The 20,215-nt window shown below is 51.4% G+C and overlaps 11 protein-coding genes across 11 annotated transcripts; 4 read left to right on the top strand and 7 right to left on the bottom strand.

Annotated features, from left to right (window-relative positions):
* Window positions 1–291: 291 nt before the first annotated feature.
* M409DRAFT_66994 (uncharacterized protein) lies at window positions 292–1,298 on the bottom strand (the record flags this gene model as incomplete). Its single annotated transcript, XM_033817204.1, has 2 exons — window positions 292–370; window positions 424–1,298. 2 exons carry the CDS (start codon window positions 1,296–1,298, stop codon window positions 292–294), a joined length of 954 nt encoding a protein of 317 aa, XP_033666461.1.
* Window positions 1,299–1,889: 591 nt separating this feature from the next.
* On the top strand, window positions 1,890–2,820 carry M409DRAFT_23867 (uncharacterized protein; the record flags this gene model as incomplete). The annotated part of the gene is made up of 4 exons (XM_033806978.1): window positions 1,890–2,009; window positions 2,065–2,507; window positions 2,565–2,742; window positions 2,794–2,820. The coding sequence occupies 4 exons, from the start codon at window positions 1,890–1,892 to the stop codon at window positions 2,818–2,820; spliced, it is 768 nt and encodes a 255-aa protein (XP_033666460.1).
* A 155-nt stretch (window positions 2,821–2,975) lies between these two features.
* Window positions 2,976–3,458, bottom strand: M409DRAFT_23866 (uncharacterized protein; the record flags this gene model as incomplete). Its single annotated transcript, XM_033806977.1, has 1 exon — window positions 2,976–3,458. One exon carries the CDS (start codon window positions 3,456–3,458, stop codon window positions 2,976–2,978), a length of 483 nt encoding a protein of 160 aa, XP_033666459.1.
* A 347-nt stretch (window positions 3,459–3,805) lies between these two features.
* M409DRAFT_66992 (uncharacterized protein) lies at window positions 3,806–5,386 on the bottom strand (the record flags this gene model as incomplete). Its single annotated transcript, XM_033817203.1, has 1 exon — window positions 3,806–5,386. The coding sequence occupies one exon, from the start codon at window positions 5,384–5,386 to the stop codon at window positions 3,806–3,808; it is 1,581 nt and encodes a 526-aa protein (XP_033666458.1).
* A 329-nt stretch (window positions 5,387–5,715) lies between these two features.
* Window positions 5,716–6,750, top strand: M409DRAFT_66991 (uncharacterized protein; the record flags this gene model as incomplete). Its single annotated transcript, XM_033817202.1, has 4 exons — window positions 5,716–5,881; window positions 5,942–6,112; window positions 6,175–6,365; window positions 6,418–6,750. 4 exons carry the CDS (start codon window positions 5,716–5,718, stop codon window positions 6,748–6,750), a joined length of 861 nt encoding a protein of 286 aa, XP_033666457.1.
* A 1,761-nt stretch (window positions 6,751–8,511) lies between these two features.
* M409DRAFT_23863 (uncharacterized protein) lies at window positions 8,512–9,141 on the top strand (the record flags this gene model as incomplete). The annotated part of the gene is made up of 1 exon (XM_033806976.1): window positions 8,512–9,141. The coding sequence occupies one exon, from the start codon at window positions 8,512–8,514 to the stop codon at window positions 9,139–9,141; it is 630 nt and encodes a 209-aa protein (XP_033666456.1).
* Window positions 9,142–9,175: 34 nt separating this feature from the next.
* Window positions 9,176–10,957, bottom strand: M409DRAFT_66990 (uncharacterized protein; the record flags this gene model as incomplete). The annotated part of the gene is made up of 2 exons (XM_033817201.1): window positions 9,176–10,852; window positions 10,904–10,957. The coding sequence occupies 2 exons, from the start codon at window positions 10,955–10,957 to the stop codon at window positions 9,176–9,178; spliced, it is 1,731 nt and encodes a 576-aa protein (XP_033666455.1).
* Window positions 10,958–11,818: 861 nt separating this feature from the next.
* Window positions 11,819–12,633, bottom strand: M409DRAFT_23861 (uncharacterized protein; the record flags this gene model as incomplete). The annotated part of the gene is made up of 2 exons (XM_033806975.1): window positions 11,819–12,290; window positions 12,344–12,633. 2 exons carry the CDS (start codon window positions 12,631–12,633, stop codon window positions 11,819–11,821), a joined length of 762 nt encoding a protein of 253 aa, XP_033666454.1.
* A 484-nt stretch (window positions 12,634–13,117) lies between these two features.
* M409DRAFT_23860 (uncharacterized protein) lies at window positions 13,118–14,729 on the top strand (the record flags this gene model as incomplete). Its single annotated transcript, XM_033806974.1, has 3 exons — window positions 13,118–13,866; window positions 13,923–14,127; window positions 14,178–14,729. The coding sequence occupies 3 exons, from the start codon at window positions 13,118–13,120 to the stop codon at window positions 14,727–14,729; spliced, it is 1,506 nt and encodes a 501-aa protein (XP_033666453.1).
* Window positions 14,730–15,294: 565 nt separating this feature from the next.
* Window positions 15,295–16,746, bottom strand: M409DRAFT_23859 (uncharacterized protein; the record flags this gene model as incomplete). Its single annotated transcript, XM_033806973.1, has 4 exons — window positions 15,295–15,355; window positions 15,409–15,702; window positions 15,777–16,381; window positions 16,444–16,746. The coding sequence occupies 4 exons, from the start codon at window positions 16,744–16,746 to the stop codon at window positions 15,295–15,297; spliced, it is 1,263 nt and encodes a 420-aa protein (XP_033666452.1).
* Window positions 16,747–17,639: 893 nt separating this feature from the next.
* Window positions 17,640–18,777, bottom strand: M409DRAFT_23858 (glycoside hydrolase family 28 protein; the record flags this gene model as incomplete). The annotated part of the gene is made up of 2 exons (XM_033806972.1): window positions 17,640–18,422; window positions 18,541–18,777. The coding sequence occupies 2 exons, from the start codon at window positions 18,775–18,777 to the stop codon at window positions 17,640–17,642; spliced, it is 1,020 nt and encodes a 339-aa protein (XP_033666451.1).
* Between the last annotated feature and the right edge of the window lie 1,438 nt (window positions 18,778–20,215).

The following is a 20,215-nucleotide window of genomic DNA, read 5'->3' as shown; positions in this document are numbered from 1 at the left end:
ACAGAGCACCTTCTTTTGAACGCCAAGCATAGTTCAAACTTGCCAACTCATGTAGTAGTCGCAATGGAACCCCGACGGTTATTCATTCAGGATCACGGGCAGCTTCTGTGGCGGGTGATGCACCTCATTTGCCTGCTCTTCGGGGCCGTGACCTCGACCTTGACGACCCAGAGCCTCTCACTACATTCTCGAGTCCAGTACAGTCTCTCGATGGAGAGAATATTTCATGAAGTGCTCCTTCAACTGGAAAGGTGGGCAAGGCCTCGAAATCAAGTCGAGATGCTTATTCTTTCATCCCACCAAAGACCGTCCAGGTGGAATCATGAAGTAGAACACTGCATGTACAATACTGGCGCTGATCGAGGCAACCCTGTCAGGAGGTCAATCAATGATCCTACTCCAGCTCGAAACTCCCAAACTTACCAGTGATACCAGTGCCAACCTGGGAAATGGCTTCCAACGAAACTTCCAAAGCATCTTGCTGGACTCATACTCGCCCCTCCATATCCATACACCGAGTACCCAAAAGCCCAGCTGAGGACACCAAGCACCAGACCGACCAGAAAAGGACTCAGGGCAGGCGGAATGATCTTCTGCTGGCGCGGGTCGAGACCAACTCCGAATGCGAGGAACAGTAGTGCAAGGCACGCCATGAACTCGTTGGAGAACGCCCGTCCAACACCTTCCGGGTAAAGAGCGTACTGTGACTCTCCGCCAGTGAAGAGCCAACATCCCCCGGTCTTGGAATCTCGGGTCCCATAGCCAGCACGCACAAGATAACCTGCGAGGGCGACGCCAAAGCTTTGAAGTGATACGTAGAGAACCATGCGCGGGAGTGTGGTGAGTCGGGCGAAGAAAGTGCCTATCGTGATTGTGGGATTGAGATGTGCCCCAGTCAGGACGCCAAAGACGAAGGTAAAGAGTGTGAGGAGGATAAAGTTCTGTAGGGCGCCGGTTGTGGGACCCAGGTATGCAGCATTGTCGAAGTAACCCAATTGCTCGGTTGGAGCGGTGGGAATGACTGCGGGAGAGATGTTGGACCAGATGGTGATGTAGATGAATAGGAGGCTACCCACGCCCTCCATCAGAGCGGCTTTCCAAAGGCTGAGTTGGGCGAAGCCGGCGAGGGAGAGTTGTTGAGAAATTAACATGCCTGGCGCAGCATCAGGAGCTTTGCTGAGGATCCCATCGCAGTCTTCGTGGTCCTTGTCAACAACAAACTCCTGGTTGCCGCCAATCCGTCCCACAAAACGGTTTGTTGTCGCCTTGTACAGTCTGCCGGACGTTGCGGATTCCATGTTGGTGTTGCGCTCATGGCTGCCCTTGCCGCTGTGGGAGAGATTTCGCAGACCCAGGGCGAAGGACGAGAAGCCTGTTTGCTCTTGGGTCGGGTGACGTTCCTTCTCTCCAATCTGACGCTCGTTAGCTGCCATTGCTGAAGAAGGCGAAGAGTGAAGCACGTGTGGCTCGTCAACAGCACTTATATGCACCTCGATTGGCGCTGTAAGAAATAAGTCAGGCCAGCCACTGCGCTTTGCTAAGCAGCTTATAAGCAGACTGCGGCTCGAAACCTTGTACCTGCATACACATTCATGAGCTTCGACACGAGCGTGCGAAATGCGACGTCCGTGGATTGGCACTCTGACAAGGCTGCGTTGCTGCTGCTGCTGCTGCTGCTGCTGCTCCAGTAAGGTGGACCAGCAAAGCACGCCCGTTTGGTATGGCTCTGAGGGAAGCTCGAACGATGATCCACTTTGTACGCTTGTTGATGGTAGGGCGCCGTAGCGAGGTCGCCAAGTACAAGAAGCCCAGCTGCGCTTATCACCGTTGCTGGGACTCGAGAGAAAGAGCAACAAAATACAACCATCACTCCTGAAAGAGACATCACCATGGCGCATCTCTTCAACCTCAGCGGACAGACGGCCCTGGTGACGGGTGCAGCCGGCGGCATTGGGCAAGCCATGGCTCTTGCGCTGACCGAAGCAGGCGCTGACATTATTCTTATTGTGGTATGTATGCAGGACAGCGATCAATAAATCTCGCAGAATGCTGATCAAGACTCAGAGAAACACTGCCCAGCGCGAGACACACGACGCCATCTTAAAACACGGCCGCCAGTGCTGGATCTTTGCATGCGACCTGGGCATTGGCGAAGCCGTGTCCGAAGTCATCAACAACATCCTGCGATCCCACAAATTCGAGATCCTTGTCAACGCCGCGGGCATTCAGCGCCGTGCGGATGCGGCGGAGTACACGCAGGAACTGTACAACGAGGTGATGCAAGTCAATGTGAACTCGCCCTTCGCCATCTCCCGTGAGGTTGGTAAGAAGTGGATCGCAGACGGAACTCCAGGCAGAATCATCAACGTCGCCAGTCTCGCCTCTTACCAAGGCGGCGTGAGGATGGCTGGATACTCGGTGAGCAAGGGCGGGGTCGCCATGTTGACCAAGGCCCTGTCGAACGAATGGGCTAAGCATGGCATTCGTGTGAACGGCATTGCGCCAGGGTGAGTTCGCGGGTAGTGTGGCTTGGGAGCCTGTGATAGCTGCTGATGGGTGCAAAGGTACATTTCGACCAACATGAACGTCGATGTCCGGACGAACGCAGATTCGGCTCTGTTCGATTCGATATCGCAAAGGATCCCAAGCGGCCGATGGGGAGATCCCAAGGACTTTCAAGCAGCCATCATCTTCCTCGCCTCGAAACCGGCGACTGCATACCTGACAGGCGAGATCATTGCGGTAAGGCAGTCCAGTTCATGTCGCTCTGTGCTCGCTGACACAGACATGTAGATCGACGGCGGTTGGCTGGCTCGATAGAGCGTTTTGCCAGCAGGTCTTGGTGTGCCGGCGTGTGGTGGACTATGCTCCGATGTAGGCAGTAGTCTATGTGCCCCAGGCTGTAATGCCCGCATTGGACTTGTCTGTCACCGTCTCTTGCAGGATCATGCGCTGGTCATGCTCTTGCATCCGGCTCATGGCACTCTCGAGTCGAACTCGTTGCCAGGCTCGGGCATACTCCGCAGCCCATAGACCCAATACAGTTCCCACCAAGTTCCTCGCCGCCTCCATTTCATCTCCGCAATGGCGTGTAGATTCACATCGTTGATGCCCGTCCAGATCAGGCTCAAGTAGACACTCGCCTCGCCTCGCCTCTCATTCACGTCTGAGCTCACATCTTGCAATTCGAATCGGAAGTCTGGGTGTTCACGAGCTCTATCCGCCCAAGCCTGAACTTGTTCGGCGAGCGTGATGGGCTGGGCCTGCGAGTCGAGATGGCACATGAAGTCGGCCGATGTATGGGCGAGCAGCTCCTGGCCGTCTTTGGAGGAGAAGGTGAAGTCGCGGGCGTTGATGGCTTCGGGGACGGAGCGTGAAAGTCGCTCGAGGCGAGTGGACGTCGATTCGTCGTTGTCGCTGGACGGCGTGGGGTAGTCTTGTTGGTAGTGATGGCTCATCTTGGCGACGGTATCCGACCCTGATGAGCTCTGCCTGCCGTCTGTACCAGCAAGTCTGTCGTCGGATTCATCATCGGGGGACGGTGAGATGTCTGACGTGGGCTGGGCGGAGGAGCATGTAAGATGGGATTCGCGAAACCGTCTTAGTTGGTGATAGCCAACATGGGTAAGGTTTGGTCGGTGTTCTGCAGATCTTTCTCGATGAGGAAGGTGTGCCGGATTTGATGCCGAATCACTGATTCCACACGCTAGTGACGCTTGGACGTTGAGTGAATGTGGGCCAACTTCTCATGTGCCGCGACTGGCTTAGTTACACTTCATGCCGTGGTGTTCATTGCTGACTGTGACTACCACTCCAGCTTTGATGGTACTCTCTCAATATTCCTGCCCCACCAGTCTCGCCAATCCACAATCTTCTTCTCTCGTCTCGCTTCCTCTGCAGCAAAGACAGCAGCATGTGATCTGATGATCTCCTCCATGGTACAACCCAGGTACTGCACCTGCGCCTCCCTGACACTCGTCTTTCCATCCATTGATGCCGCTATGGCCTTTACGAACTGCTGCGTCAGTCCATCGTCTCCGCCGCCATGATGCGAGTTCTTGGGGACTTCGGGATTGAATGTTCTTGTGGTGTCGTTATCAAAGTCGTGGACGGTGATAGATTTACTATCGTAGTAGATCTCTCCGTTCGTGCCATAGATTCTGCCTCGCCTCTCGCACTGTGCAAGACTCTGTGCGATCATATGGAACGATGCGGTTTTCGCTGGCCGGTCGTGCCCGTCGTCGTCCCATTCGATTGTGACGTACTGGTCGTCAACCACGTCATTATCGCTTTCCCATACGCAGCGACCGTACCAAGAACGAGATGCGACATCCTGTACGGGAGTCTTGCCAGTGGTGTAGTCTTCTGCCAACGTATCCATCAGAGCCTTTGTTGCTTTCTCTGGGCCGTCACTCTCGAGCATTGCCTCGACCTCTGGATTGACGATATGCACCGGCCACTTGGCATTTCCTCTGGCAAGGTGCTTATCATGATAGATTCGCTTTGCCGAGAACTTGCATTGATCACTGATGGGGCAAGACAAGCAGTTCGTTGCGCCTCCGGCCTCCCGTGGCTTCCTTTCCCTTTTGAATTGCTTGAGCGATCCGAAAGAGCTTATGCGGGAAGGGAGGTGCGCATTTTCATCGCTGGCAGACAGTGGCGAGCAAAGCATCCATAGAACAAAGTCGATGTCATGACAGCTCTTGGTGAGCAGACTTGGGGCTGTCGTTGACTCTTTCCGCCAGTTGCCACGAACATATGAGTGGCTGAAGTGCCACCAGCCCACTGGCTCGGTGTGTTCGATGGAGAGGATATCGCCAATGACCCGCTCTTGGCGGACCATGTGCCGCAAGAGCATATTGTGGGGGCTATACCTCAAGACATGGCCAATCGCAAAGATCTTCTCTGGGTTTGCTCGTACAGAGCGCTCAATCTTCAAGCAATCTGCCAGGGACGTCGCGAGCGGCTTCTCGCTCATGATGTGAAGACCCAGTGGAGCGATTCCCGTCAAGACTTCAACATGGTGCTCATCACGGACGCAGATGAAGGCTCCATTGACCCCAGGTGATACTGACACCCCGGCAGCCTCGTCTTTGCGTCTCTGCGTCTCGAAGTTGATAAAGTCCTTCCACGAGCTAAACTCCTGCTCAGGCTTGGGCTCGCCATTGGGCCAGATGTACTGCGAGCCTAGATGACGGCGTTTGAAGTCAATGGGCTCCGCGACAGCAGCTACAACCCCCAGGCCTGAATCAACCACTGCTCTGGCATATGCATTTCCCCGGGAGCCAGCGCCGATGATGAGCAGTCGTGGCTTGACGTGGCTTCCGTTCACTGAGCGGTGACGATCACTAGACTCGTTGATGAGCTCGTTCATCAATGGCGCCATGGCTGAAGCTCGGCCGGTGACAGGAATGCGAGTGAATGTTCGCTCGAGATGGACTCGTCAACCAACAGCGAATGGTTGAGAGGGAAGAGGTCAGCTGCGTTTCGGGTCGGAAGCGTCCCGAAGGAGCGGTGCACGTGATGCGTCGGGACGGCGACACGACAAAGCCGAGGCAGTGGTCGACATTGCCGGCGACGTGCTTCCTCGCGGGCCTCTGCGCCAACCATCTCGTGCGAATCGACGAGTCGTGTAGGAAACAGACAGACAGACCGTAAGTGCAGTCTCTCTTCAATCAATTATTGACCAGATCATCTATCAATACCCCTTCAACCATGGCGGCACGCGCACAGCAGATCTCGGCCCACCTCAACTGGCCCAAAGGCATGCTCCAAGGCCAGGTCGCCATCATCACCGGCTCTGGGCAGGGCATTGGAGCGGAATGCGCAAGGCTGTTCGCCAACGAAGGCGCCTGGGTGGTCGTATCAGACATCGATAAAGGTGTGTCTGTGCTTGAGAAGCTGTTGGCCTGAACGGCTCGCTGACATGCGTACGGTGCAGACAAGTCCCAGCAGGTCGCCGACAGCATCAACCAATCCGGCGGCAAGGCTACCTCGGTGCCTGGCGATATCCTCGATGACAACTACATCAACAGCCTGGTCAAGAAGGCGGCAGAGTTCGGCAATGGCAAGATCCACATCATCGTCAACAACGCCGGCTTCACGTGGGACGGTGAGCAAGAGCATGATATGGGAAGGCTGTTGAGAACATCCACGACTGATGCGTTGATGCAGGCGTGATCCACAAGATGACCGACAAGCAGTGGGACACCATCATCGCCCTGCACGGCACCGCGCCCTTCAAGCTCATCCGGGCCGCTGCCCCCTACTTCCGTGTCAAGGACGGCGAGCCACGCAGCATCGTCAACATCTCTTCCACATCCGGCGTTCACGGCAATGCTGGACAGGCCAACTACGCTCTTGCCGTGAGTTGGAAGGATGGTAATGCAAGCGATGTTGTACTGACTTCCTCCGCAGAAAGCCGGTGTCGTCGGTCTCACCAAAGCCATCGCGAAAGAATGGGGTCCTACCTTCGGCGTCCGCGCCAATACTGTCGCATTTGGTCATATCCAAACCCGCTTGACAGCCGCCAAAGAGGAGGGGGCTTTCGTGACAACGCCAGACGGCCAGAAGGTGGCCTTGGGCATTCCTCAGAAGCAAAAGGATGCCAGCGCGAGTTATGCGGACATTCCATTGAGAAGGCCAGGCAGCGCAACCGAAGCTGCGAGCGCCGTCATGGCAGTATGCAGTCCGCTCTTCAGCTATGTCAGTGGCCAGACGCTCATGGTCACTGGTGGGAGGAACATGTAAATATGGCAAGAAGATCATCTCACAATTGTCTGGTCCTTTCCTTCACGACATTATCATCAACACGAAATCCTTTCGAGAGACATGGCTGTTGCAGAGAAAGCGTGCATCGAACGGGAGCCTGAATCATTCCAGCTGCAACATGACGCCCAAGTTCCCGCCGAAAGAGGAAAGACCGGACTTCACTGACTAGGACTTGCAGCAGCAAACCACTCGTGCTGCCACACATCGCTCGCAACTTTCCATCAACAATGCGGCCAGGTCAGGCCGCAGACATTAACAAGATTGTTCAACGTTTGCTGCTTTCAGTGCTGGATCACATGCGGACTCCATTCCTGGCATTGAGACCGATGGTGTTGTCGAACGAGCGAATCGACCTCTGGCTGGAGTGCACCTTGGATCGATCTACGTGACCATGACTCGACCTTGCTCATGCCCAGCCAAGCCGTCGGCCATCTTCCCTCTCACCACACGATGCAGTCGGCCGCGCTGACATCTTGGAGAACGTTGCTTGAGTACACAATCGCCCACTGCCACGAGGAAGCTCAGAAACAGCAACAATGTATAGTTTCCCGTTCATCATAGTCTGTTCGAGCGATTGAAATCACTATCCTACAGTATGCTTGGTGCTTCACACCACTGCTCATCGTTACTGATCTGGTATCTTATCACACCCACCATCGCACCATCGCCTTCGATCAACATGATCTGCAAAACCACCCCGAGTCGCCTTCGCTGTACCAGGGTACTTCAGGCCAGCCCCTATTCCCTGTCGATTCGCAGCTCTGGAAGAGTAACACTTTGGGTTCATATCGCACACATCAAACACTTTCCAGATTCGGGAATCGAGTTCAACCAGCCCTCCAGCAAGGCTGTGGTCGCTTCAACCAACCCATCGGAGATAATAATGGCTAGGCCTTCCTCTCATCGCCCACGTCGCAAGCCCACAAGACTGGAGCAACGACAGCACATCGGGCGGTCAACTCGTGGGGCCACAGATTCTTCTGCGGGGAGACGGACGTCGGGGCATGGAATGTTACGAAATGACGCTTTTCTGCCCATCATGGGGGCAATCTTTGGGTATGCTGTTTGCGTTGCACCCCAAAGTTTTGATGATGGTCACTGACCATTCGCGACAGGGCAATTCTTGCTACACCCAAACCCCCCAAATGAAAATGCAGATAGATATTCCCGTGTAATCTTGAAGATTCTTCTACATTATCACTCGGAGTAGCCCAGCTGTGCTTTTATACGTTGACGATAGCTGCAGTGTTGCCCTGGTTGTCGAGGGAAGATGTTACAGGTACAAGGGTGGTAAGATGCTAAGCCTCGAACAACGATGAAGATTTAGAGTCGAAAGGATGACGAAGTAGATGAATTAACTGTGCTCTGTCGTGCGCCTGTTAGCATGTCCATCTTCAAGACCAGCCGATCTTCCTAGCAGACGGGCGAAGTGAAACTGGGCATCGCCTTGCAGCCTTGGACATCGACCCATGCCCAACCTATTGGAGATCAACGAGCGCATCTCCCTTATTAAGACACGCTACCAATCTTTCCGAAGGTGTGGCGAACAGGGATGTGCTTTTTGAACAGTTCTAAAAAGACAAGGGCATTTGCTGCAATATAGCAGAGCCTACTATAGTGACATCACATGACACATGTGCTGTTGGAGAATGGGTGATGACAGTCGGTTGCGCGAGCATTACATCCACTTCCAAATCCTTGCAGTCTTCAACTACACAAATTGCTTACACCACACTCGATATGTCGACAATAACTTTATTCGATCCACCATCCACCAGCACTCGCAAGAAAGGACCAAGCAGCTTGCGATCACTCAACTTGAAGGCCAGTCGATCGGATCTCAAGACCTCGAACAGTTCTAAAGACTCGTTGTTCGGTGATTTACTCGGCATCAAGTCGAAGAACAGACCGGCAGAAATTACAGACCTGGAGGATTCACCGACACTCAACTTCTCATCCTCGGCTTCGATCGCATCTGGATCGACGGATTCCAGTACATCTTCCTCTTCCGTGTCGTCCACAGCATCAACGGCAACCAAAGCCTCCATATCCCTCACGGACCATGATCTATTCGGAATCAAGCTCAGACAGACCCGAGAGCCACAGGTTCCGCAGATTCTCAATGGAGTAGATTTGGGAGGAGAAACGTACAAAGTTCCCGAGCCCGTTCCAAAACAGTTCTATCGGGACTTGACTTTCATGGAAGATGAAGAGCTCGTGCAGAAATACGGCTTGGTCAAAATTGACCCGCCTGGCGATGTTGCGGAAGAAGAAAAAGCCGAAGAAGACGAGAACCACAACGAGAAATCATTGATGGACTGGCTGAAGCATCCGCCTGCGCCGAAGATGTCCATTACGAAGTTTGTCTGAAGATTGAAAAGTTTGTCTGAAGATTGAAGAATCTTTAAGACTGCTGATTGGCTGCGGATACAGGAGGCGTCGAATGCATGCCATGGAAGCCTATCCCAACGGCTTTGCGGACCTCAGCGCGACCGACCTCTTTCATCGTACTGGCGTCAAGACACAACAGATAGCTCGTTCCGCTGTCACCATCGTACACGACGCAGAGAACGTGCCCTTCATCTTCGCCACCCCCCGGCGCAGGCACGTAGACAGGTTCTGAGGGAGTGTGCCTGGGCGTGGACCAGCGGATGCATTCGCCAGTTTGCATGTCGGTCTTCCCAATTGAGTCCATGAACGAAGACTTGCCCGTATCGATGACGGTCCAGACATAACGATGGGGCTTGCAGTTGTAGTTTGGATTAATGCGAGGCAGGTCGCCGGCGTTGGGCGCTGGGACATCGAGGATGCGAGCTGCAATCTCTGTCTTGGAGGATAGCGAAGAGCCTTGGAGGGGGACTCCAGATAATTTGAACCGGGAGAGATTGAGTTCCTTGCGGTCATTGTCTGCGTATTTGTGGACGCCAGATCCATTCGACAGAAGGTTTTTGTAGTAGAACCGGTTCAGGATGTCCATATTGCCGAAAGTGCAAAGCTCCAGGATGAGATCGACTTCCCCATCTTTCGTACTCTTCTCCTCCCAGGCGTTGGTTGTGTGGAAAGAAAAGAACGGCGGGCTTGTGAACTTTTTGACCAGACCTCGCCCACCCTTGCGATCTACCACCAACCATGTCGTCTGAGCATTGGCATCGTAAGCGAGTGCGTCGAGAATGTTACGTTCCCACAGCACACTCAGACCCATGTTCTTGAAGAAAGCTGGCCAGATACACAACACCACAAAGTTCTGTGTCATGAAGAACGAATGGATATAGGCTCCTTTGATATCCCTTCCAGAAATCTCTGCCAACACTTCCACATCGCCGGTCTTTGTGTTGGCGCGGAAGACCCTGTAGATATGGCGAGGTCCCAGTTCGAGATTGTAGTTGTACACATCGCCGGTGGCGGGATCGTACTCGGGATGCGCACCTGAAAGCGGTCCTTTCAGCGACGAGTGTAGATGTTCCTGTCTTGTAATGCCCAGAGGCTCAAGCGTTTCAGCATCGAAGGTCTTAGTCACGCAGGCATCGGTGGTGGAGGTGACCAGACGGCGGTCCTTGACGTCGCCCTGCTTCTCCTTGGCGCTCTTCACATTGGCGGGCAGTGTGGGCTGGAAAGCAACTGCAATGTTGCTATTGGCCTGATTGCTGGGTGCGCTCTGGTTGAAGACGGACTTGAACTTTTTGTAAAACGTATCGCAGGGATCACGGTGTTGGGCAAATGTAATACCGTCAATACGTCCCGTGTCCTTGGCCTTCTGCAGCAGCTCATCGACCTGGTTGTAGGACGAGTACCATGCCTGCTCGCATTTCCCGTCGGCTCCGGCCACCAATTCGAACCTGTGCATGGTGACAAATCCGTCAAACCAGTGATCGACCTCTACGTAGCCATCACTTGGGTTCGTCCGTGGGACTCGGTGCTGACCGGGACCGGCACGATACAGCTCGCCCGCTACATGGTTTGGAAAGTAGCCAGAAATTGGAATCTGGATCTTGGTCCTCGTATCTTGGAGAGTGTTGAAAGCACCGGCATTTGGCCAATTGCCGTAGTGCTCAGTATCGGCGGGATTGTGTTTGTTGGCGGCCTATTGAAGAGTTAGTGATGGAGAAGAGGGGAAGTTCTGCTGAGCACCTACCCCCGAAGGAGGCAAAGGGAGGGAAGACTGCCTGTCGACTTGTGGCTGCTTCATATCGGTATTTTGCTGGGGAGTTGATGTCGGGGAATGGCGCTCTTCATGTCGTCCTCAGGCTCTTTATATGTGCGTCGAGCCATAGATCCTGCGGCCAATGTTATGCCGCTCACGCACGTAGCTATCACTGATCACATCGCAGAATATCGAAGCCTGGTATGTTGTTTGTTTTGCGTTGCGCCTTCGCGAACCCATCCCAAATCGGCCTAGGTATGCGAGCCAGTTGAGTTTGCAACCAGGCCCAATAGAGCTAGCGAATTTCTTCATTCAGATGACAGTGGCTGCCAGGCCCCGTGACTTCGCAATCCCCAACGCTTCCACTTCGCGCTGCGATGTTCTGAATTCATTCACTTACACCATCGCCCACCATCACCCGCATCCAACTGCCACGAATTGTGAAATCCCACCACATACAGAGGGTTTGATATGAAGTACTACAGCGAAGAAGCCGATGCCAGGCTCTTTCCAACTTACGGCAAGAAAACTGCAGTGCCCAACGGCGGTCCGATACCTGAAAAGTTCTACTGTACTGGATAAGGCGAGAAGACTCAATAGCAGGCCGAAGCCGCCCAGCCTCGCATGGGCTACAATCTCTCTACTAGGGAAGGGAGTAGACATCGATTCTTGGAATGAACTGTCATTCTGAAATCTCGAGCTGGAGAATGCACTTCACAATGCCCAGGCATCGAAAGCTTTCATTCAAAACCGTGCTACTCGAGACTTTCACCCTCCCAAACGACAATGCATCTCGTTTCTATACTGGTCCTCGGTCCTCCGTGGTCCTCAGGGGTTTGAAAAGCGCTGTTCCCAGGCAGAAATCAGCCAAGAGTTCATGAAAAGAGTGTCAGCCCGGGGATCGACTCACGAATGCGGCGTGCACCTTGCCCTGCCGTCCAGTTTGCTATCATACAACTTGATCCAGAGCAGGTCTTCGGTGTCCATTCCCTTCTTGTAGTAATACTGTTGTTTGGGGTTGAAGTTGACCCAGAACAGACCCAGCGTCGTCTTCCGCCCAGGCCTATCCATATCCGTCGTACCCGTCACCAAATCGCTGTCAGGAATTGTTGTCTTGTCGCCAACGCACAGGGCATCTCGTGTGACCTTGCTCATTGGCCGCCATGCACTGAAGATGGCCCACCGATACATGGACAATCGATCCCAATCTGCAGGCCGCTCCGGCAGCGCTTTGATATACGCCGGCGTGTGAGTGTAGTTGTAGTCAACATGCACGCCGTTCGCGGGGCCAAAAAGATTGCTTGGTGGCTGCTCATGACCCTCAAGCTTCGAAGCGCGGAGGAGATGCTGATAGCAATAGGCGAATGAGGCACCTGTTCTTGAATGAGGTAAGTTTGAAGCGGCCTGAATGCTGGGTGAAAGCATGCTCACATCGTCTTGGCCAATTCGGTAACTTCGGCGTAGTACTCCGTCTTGACAGCCTCTTCATCTCGGAAATCCTGAAAGCTCGACCTATGCTGAGTGAACTGAAACCCTGCGGCGTCCAGCGTGAACTCTGTTTCGCGTCCAGAGGCGTCCAAAACGTCGATGTCTTGCATGTCTCGCTTCATTTCGTTGTGCTTTCCGACTTCCAATGCATCGCATTCACCTAGGGCTGGATCCAGTCGAAACGCCAAGGTGGTGCGAACTGGAGGCGGAAAAGCAGCTGTGGTAGACCCCATTGTGTAGTCTTGGAGAATTTCGAGGGTGATGGAAAGAGGGAAGGACTTCTCGAGGCAGACTGTCCGTCTTCAGTCTTTTTGTACCTTCGACGCATCCTGACGAGACGTTGCCCACACACAGAGGATGCAAGGCCCGCCTAGTGCATCTTACTCGCGCTTGTATAAGGATTCGAGGCCCGTCCCGGCATTTAAGTAATCCAGCTGATGACGGACGCCGGCTGGGAAACGACTCCTTCGACCGTTTCAGCCCTGATGACAGTAGAGCGGATGCCTTTCCAAATCCCACAAGGTGCGAACACGCAACCATCTCGCCCGTACATACAGCGTCGCAGGGGAAAGCCGAGGTTCGACGACATCATATGGTGGCGAGTTGGTTTCGACTCGCTGTACATACTACCGGCATCGGAGGATAGCTGATCGAAGCACCGCACCACGGCGACGGAGTTCTGATTATCAACATCAGCTTTCCATCGAAGCAGCAGCCATGTCAGTCGACGCTCCCAGGATCAAGCTGCATGCCGCTGGCGCCCCAGCCTTTGGCCACGAGGACGGCCCGCCTTGGTGCTTAGGTCAGAACAAGCAGAGGCAGCGGAAATTCACGAAGAACAATCTGAACCGTTCGCTTGCTCCCGCAAATAACAGAGCTATTCGAAACCAGCTCTGGGCAGTATACACGCTGGAGTACAAGCGAGGGGTCCGAAACTGCTGGATAGATGCCTTGGCTACAGCGGATGCCACGCCAGCAGTCATCGGCAACACTTTCGATGCCCTCGTTCGGTGCAACATCGCCGCCGCGGATGAGAAGAATGCGTCGCTCAAGTACCAGGCCAGAGATGCATATGGGCGAGCCTTGTCGACTCTCGCACATAGTCTCGGCACACTGCCGGCCGACATGATGACCAACAAGCACAACACCCAAGGCATCTTGATCGGTATGCTGCTTGTTGGCCTCTGTCAGTGGCAGGTCTTAGATTCCTGTGGAGAGGGCGGGCAGGCTAGCTGGACGCTCCACTACAAGGCCTCGCAGAACTTCGTCAAGGCTCTTGGACCTGGTGCTTTCGACACGAATGATGATCTGGATATGAACCTACTCCAAGTCACCTGGTTCTTGAACTTTCTCTCCAGTCTCGCCCTGCGTCGGCGTATGACTTTGGACTTGAAGACCTGGGACTCTTTCTCTGCAGCCATGTGCGAGGGGCCTCGAAAAGAGGTTTTCGGATTCCTTCGAAGCTGGTCAGACAATTCCTGCTTTCGTGGCACTCAAGCCAGGGTACTAATATGACTGACAGGTTCCGAATGATGGTCCCGATACCCCGCCGCCTGGAGGAAATCGACTCCATCTTGACGGCCGCAGGGGGGCAAGATCAAGGCCTCAAGCCTGCAATGCGAAAACTTGTTGATTTCTCCAGCAATGCCGAGGTTTGGGCTATAGCCAAAGCAGCACCGGTCGAATATGATGTAGCTCCAGAAGGCCTAGACATGTCAATCGAAGAGGTATGGACTGTTTTATCTCAAGTCTAGGTTTCGACTAATTGAGCTCTCAGCACTTCTTCCTCTCCATCAACACCGCCTTTCGTAGACAGTATCGCTTCCTGCGCCAAGAGATGGCGATGATGTGGCTTGTAACATGGTTCTCACGCCTCATCACCGACTGCACAGCTCTCCGGGCTGTTATCGTCCGCCCAGAGGTGTTCACCAACCAGCCGGACCTGGATCCTACTCGCCTCGAGCAGAACGCATATCTTGCAGCAATTAGCTTGGCCCGCAGCGTCTATTCGGTCTCGCAACTGTCAAACGTCACATATGCTACGATTCTCAAGACACTGCTGGAGATATTGGCAGCTTTCTTCGCAGAACGTGGAGCGATGCAAGAGCTAAGTTGGTGTCAGGGTTGCAAAGCGGCAACAGAGATTCGCTTGCAGCGACTGCAAAGAGTTCGGCCGCGGACGTTGTGCCGAATAGAAGAGATGGTGCCTCAACTGATCGCAGCTGTCAGTATTCGGACCAGGCTTGAGGCTCTTCCTAAGCTGCCTTTTCGAGAACAGACGATGAGGCCAAGCTGCCCCTTGGGATACGACGGAGATGCCTTGCCATGATGTGGGGATGTTCAAGTTTATGCAGTTGCTGCCACTGTACTTGCCACACCGTCAATGACGCTGTCGATCATCGTTTCGCCTGGGGGTGTTTGCCACTCCCTATCGCAGCTCGGGCTCGTAATCCTCGAAGAAGTTGCAGCAAGGACGATCTGCTACAGAAGGTCCTGAAATATACCTATTCTCCAACCGCTCTTGTCTTCCTACCGCAGGCGAAGTTTGCTTCTTGTCTCGGTGCCCCTCGTGTGGTTGTGTAGAGGCTAGGTGATATATATGACTTCCACGTCTCATGAACGAACTTGGCTTGTTGATAAGTCAAAGTGCACACGGCTTCTGTCAAATAAAGCATGATCGTTCCTTGAGGCCGCTAACCCATTTCCAACAGAGAACGTAATTATATACTTGCGGGTTTGGTGAAAAACTTTCGTATTGGCAAGACCGTCGTAAAGAGTGTCATTATTCTTAATCGGTTCATACAGTACAAGAATGTGAACAAACCAATTTTTCTTTCAAATACTACCATCTCTTCATACGTTCATCGATACATGACGGTTCAAAGGTTTCGTCGTCAGCTTCCAGATAATGGCGTTTGACGAGAAGTGATGAAGACGCCAATAGGCGATGGGTTGCTAAAGGAATGTCAGCCCGAGATCTTCATCACGCCCATTGTGCTATAGCTTACTAGTCCTCGAAGAAGCTAAGGCTGAGGCCGTTGGTGCCGCAGACTTCAATGCTTTGAGTAGTGCCAGGAGCACAAGAGCCAGTGCTGACAGAGTAACTGTTTCCAGGCTGAGGAGCAATCGTGGCGAGGACTGAACCTTGAGTAGGAGCATTGTTCCAGGTGGTCTGTTGGTTGGCTGGAGAAGAAAGGCTGGTGAAGACAAGATCGCCCTCGCCGTTGAAGTCGAAGCTGGAGGTTTGGAGCTGGGATTGCTCAGGGAAGAGGAAGATGACGCTACAAGACTGTCCGCCATAGCTGCTTGGGATGTCGAAATTGAATCGTTTCGAGGGTCAGCCACGTGCAACGAATGTGTTCATTTAGATACTCACATGGTGCACTCTGATGTCGTGATCGTGGCGTTGTACTGAGTACCGTAGGCTTGGTCTGGCTGCTCGGATGAGACTGGCACGATGAGATGAGGAGTCTGATATGCCCCCGTGAGAGCTGTTGGGCAGGAAGAGCCAGTGGGCTGAGTTGGTGGTGGTGGCGGCGGTGATGCGGAGCTGGTCGTCCAGGTAGATGGTACCCGCGTGCTAATCTCATACGTTGTTGTAGTCACAACAGTTGTTGCAGGTGGTGGAGGAGCAGCCACTGAGGTCGTCTCGCACTCAGCAGTGACGGTGACTGCCGTAGCTGGCTGGGTGCTCCACGAGGTCGCCGTGACTGTCGCTGGCGAGGGCGAGCTTGTAGAAGCTGGCGGCGCTGTGGATGGAGATGGAGGCGAGGATGAAGACGAGGATGACTTGAATATGCCAGCACACTGCCCACCAGTGGCAAGTTCGATTCCAACGCACCCTGCTTGGTAGGGAACTGCGCTCGTGTAAATGTTGTAGACGCCAGTGAAAGCTGGGCAAGCGAAGAAGGTGCCGTTTCCGTTGTACGAGAGCTCGCCGAATGCAGTAGAGATAACGAAGCCAGTAGTTGGCGTAGCACCCTAAGGAGTATGTTAGACCAAGCAAGCATCTTCAATCAGACAGCGAACGTACAACATCGCACTGGAATTGGGTTGTCGGTGGAGTCAAGATACATCCACGCCCCTAAACCACAGGCGAATGTCAGCTGCGATAAGTCTCCGATCGTGAGGTGGAATCGTGCCTGCGAGTCTGTGATGCCGCCGTCGTTGATGCAATAGGTGGCTGCCGACAGGCCACCGCCAATCCGATTCTGTCCGTCGGAGAGCTGGCCAACGTCACCGGTAACGCCTCCTGAGACGGAGAGTGAGAAGCAGCACTGATCGCGGGCGATAATGGCTGCCGAAGCGCCAGCTCCAAAGGCTGCGACACGGAAGAAGCTCTTCATTTTGGGATGATGGTAGTTCTGGGAACCTGGTTGCAGACGAGGCTTGGAAGATGGCAGGCTGAGAAAGCTCGGCGTGATTGTTGGCTATATACTTTACACTGAGCAAGATGGGCTCTCTCAAACGAAGCTCCATGACGTTTCCCGAGGAGAATATACGAGATGCTGCTCGTAGGAATTCGGTCGCAAAGTGCCAACTCATCAGAATGTGTGGTACAAGGCTTAAGCGGAGAGTTGCGCAGTGACGTGGGGAACTTGCTAGATACGAGCATTGATCATGGATATGGACAGCCAGGATGCCGACGGCTTGAGCTAGGGTCTTCATGGGCCATTCAGCGACGATGAAGGGATGCATTTGATTCCTAGGGCCCATTGGCGACTCCACTTGGTTGATGTCGGTCACTGCATGAATCCTTAGACTCCACGTAGTAGTAGCAATGCTACTATTGTTGCGGATGGTTACAGAGCACCCGAGGAAAGCTGAATCAACAAGAAAAGAGTTGGTTCGCAAGGCTGCATCCGAGATCGACAGAGGCCCAGGAATGCAGGACTACTGCAGAAGCTTCGTAATGCGGAGTAGGAAGTAGTCGACCTTCCTGCGTGGGTTTTCGAGGCATCCATCTGGCTCGAACGAAAGCTATTCATGGTCGTGTCAGACTGTACACGTCGACAAATACGGATTGCAGGAATCACTCTGCATCGTGGTGGTGAAGACGTGGAAGGATGGGAACAGTTCTCGTATTTCCGTCGTCATTGTATTGGAGCTATGCAGGATGAGAGCAATTCGCGAGGGAGCGGAGATGCGCCGACGGCAAGCTCCCTATATACTTCAAAAGATTTTCTTAGCCGAGGAGGCATTCAGACAACTATCTCCAACCTTCCATTTGAGCCTCACTTCAAGGCGCAGCACTGATCGGCGCGGTGTCGGGGAAGTAGCTTGCAGGATGGGTAGGGATCGGAATGCTAGCAGTGATCCCAAACGCAGTGCTCAGGTCTTCCTTCATAGTAGCAGCCGAATATCCGGACGGCGCAGCGGAGACGGTGGTGGTGACGGCGTCGTAGGATGAGCTGCCACTCCCATCTTTGAGGCAGAACCCAGATCCGTAGGCGCTTCGGCAGGTGTAGAACTGTGAAGAGCCGGCTTCTGTCCACATAGCGAAGTTAGAGATGGTAATGCCGGCGCAGGGTGCTCCATCTGCACACACCACCTTGATCGGTCCACGCTCAGAACCGTCGGCCTCTGTCCCGTGCCAGTTCGAGGTGGTGATGTTGCTCAGCTGCACGCCGTCCCTGTCCGCTGTGTCTTGAGAAGCCCAGTATTGGTCGATGTCCAGAGAGTATGCATTTACGCGGCCGATGAAGTTGTCGAAGACCACATTCTCCACCAAGCCATCACCACCGTTGGACTTGATCATCATCATCTGGTTGGACTTCCATGTGTACACATTGCGGTACAAGATGTTGCTGATGTTGGTGCCCGTTGAGAGAGAGCCGATGGCAGAACCTCCAGACCAATTGCAGTAGATGTTCTCGACTTGGATGTGGGAGGCCGGGGACTTCACGGTAACGCATTCGTCCTTGTTGGTGACCATGACATCGTGGATGAAGATGTTGTCGCTCCAGACGTCAATACCATCAAGACCGCCTGAATTGCCTCCTCGAATCGCCAGGTTGAAGACCTGCGGCAATGTTAGTTGTCGGTTGACCGAGAGTTGACGACAGACTTGCCTCGCCGTTGGAACAAGTGTCCATGCTGAAATGAAAGGATGGGGAGTCTGCGAATGCCACGTCATGAACTGAAAAGTCCGAGACATCTGTGAGCCTCAGGATCCGGGGACCGCTCATGCTCCCTTTGGCATGATACTCATAACCGTTGCCTTGGATCGCTCCATTTCCAGTGGAGGAGAGCAACTCAAAGTCGCTACTGTGCTTCACCGAAAGCATGTTGCTTCCGTCAGTCCCAGTGCGAGTGATTATACCGTCCAGCTGAATCGCCAGCCCATTGGCTCCAGATATTTTGACGAATGTTTCCATGGTGTACGTTCCATTAGGGATAATCACCACACCGCCGGCCAGGCATGCATCCGCTGCTGACGAGAATGCAGGTCCTACAGCAGTCTTGCTATTAGCCTCTACACTATAGTCGAGGATGTTATAAGTTTTAGTTGTAGTCTTAGAAGCTAATATTATTATTAGGCTAATATTACTAGAAAGTTGTACTATTATAAGTAATAATACTTAGAAGTAGGCTATTATACTAAAGAGTCTAATCTAATATTATAGTATTAGATTTAGTAGCTTATATAAATAGAGTTCTATAAAAGCTATTAAAAAGTAGATTAGATTTAAAGTAGATTAGATTTAAAGAACTATACTTAAGTATATTTAAATTTATATAATAAGTTAATTAAGTATTATAAGTAGAATATATATATAGATATTTTACTATTTCTAAATAATATATTATTAATAGTATTAAAGTAGATTAATAATAAACTAATAGTACTAAAGTAGTTAACTCTAATTAAGAGTTAGCTTAATTATAATATAGTTATAATAGAGAGTTATAGTAATATATAGAACTCTAATTAACCTAGTACTAAGTTAAATATAGAATAAACTTCTATTTTCTCTATTTTTATATATAGTAAGTATAAAATATATACTAGAGAATTATATATACTATTATATAAGAAAATTTTACTTTAGGTACTTTTAAGTTTTCTAATATTTCTTAGTATTTCTTTATAATTATCTCTCTTTTTAGAAAAAGCTATTTCTAGCTTATTTCTAAATTATTTATATATATTAAGCTAAAACTACTTTATAGAGTTTATATAGATATTAAATATAGTAGGAACTAATCTAGTTATAATTATATTAGTTATAGAAAGTAGAAGACCTAAAGTAAAATAAGCTTCTTTTAGTTATATAACTTTTAGTATAGATACTTTAAGTATCTATTTTAGCCTACCTATCTAGACTATACTACTTAATACTCCTATTTAGGCTAGTATATATATCTCTAAAGTAGAATCTAAGTAATAGTATATAAGTATTAATACTACCTAGTTATCTCTATTTAAAATTACTAGTTTTAGGCTTTTAACTATACTTTTATCTACTTTAATAAGTAGTTAGAATAAATATTCTTCTACTAACTCTATATAGTCTATTTTTTTAAAAGTACTAAAAGAAATTAAGCTTACTTTATATATATATTTATTACTATATATTTAGCCTCTATTATTAATATTACTATAGACTTCTACTTTCTACTTATCTAAGAAACTAGTACTCTATAGAGGAAGAATATATACTTAAGGATTAAAACCCTATCCTACTTATCTATTATATAGTTAGAATCTAAGTATTTTTATAGTTTATTATTCTCTTCTTTTCTAAATATAATTTCTAGATCTAGGTAAAATCTAAAGTATTTTCTAAGCTTCTTTAATACTTTTATATATCC

Source organism: Zasmidium cellare, assembly GCF_010093935.1.
Source record: "Zasmidium cellare ATCC 36951 unplaced genomic scaffold M409scaffold_21, whole genome shotgun sequence".
Taxonomy (NCBI): domain Eukaryota; kingdom Fungi; phylum Ascomycota; class Dothideomycetes; order Mycosphaerellales; family Mycosphaerellaceae; genus Zasmidium; species Zasmidium cellare.
The sequence above is the reverse complement of the archived record's forward strand: the minus strand, read 5'-3'. Positions and strand labels throughout refer to the sequence as shown.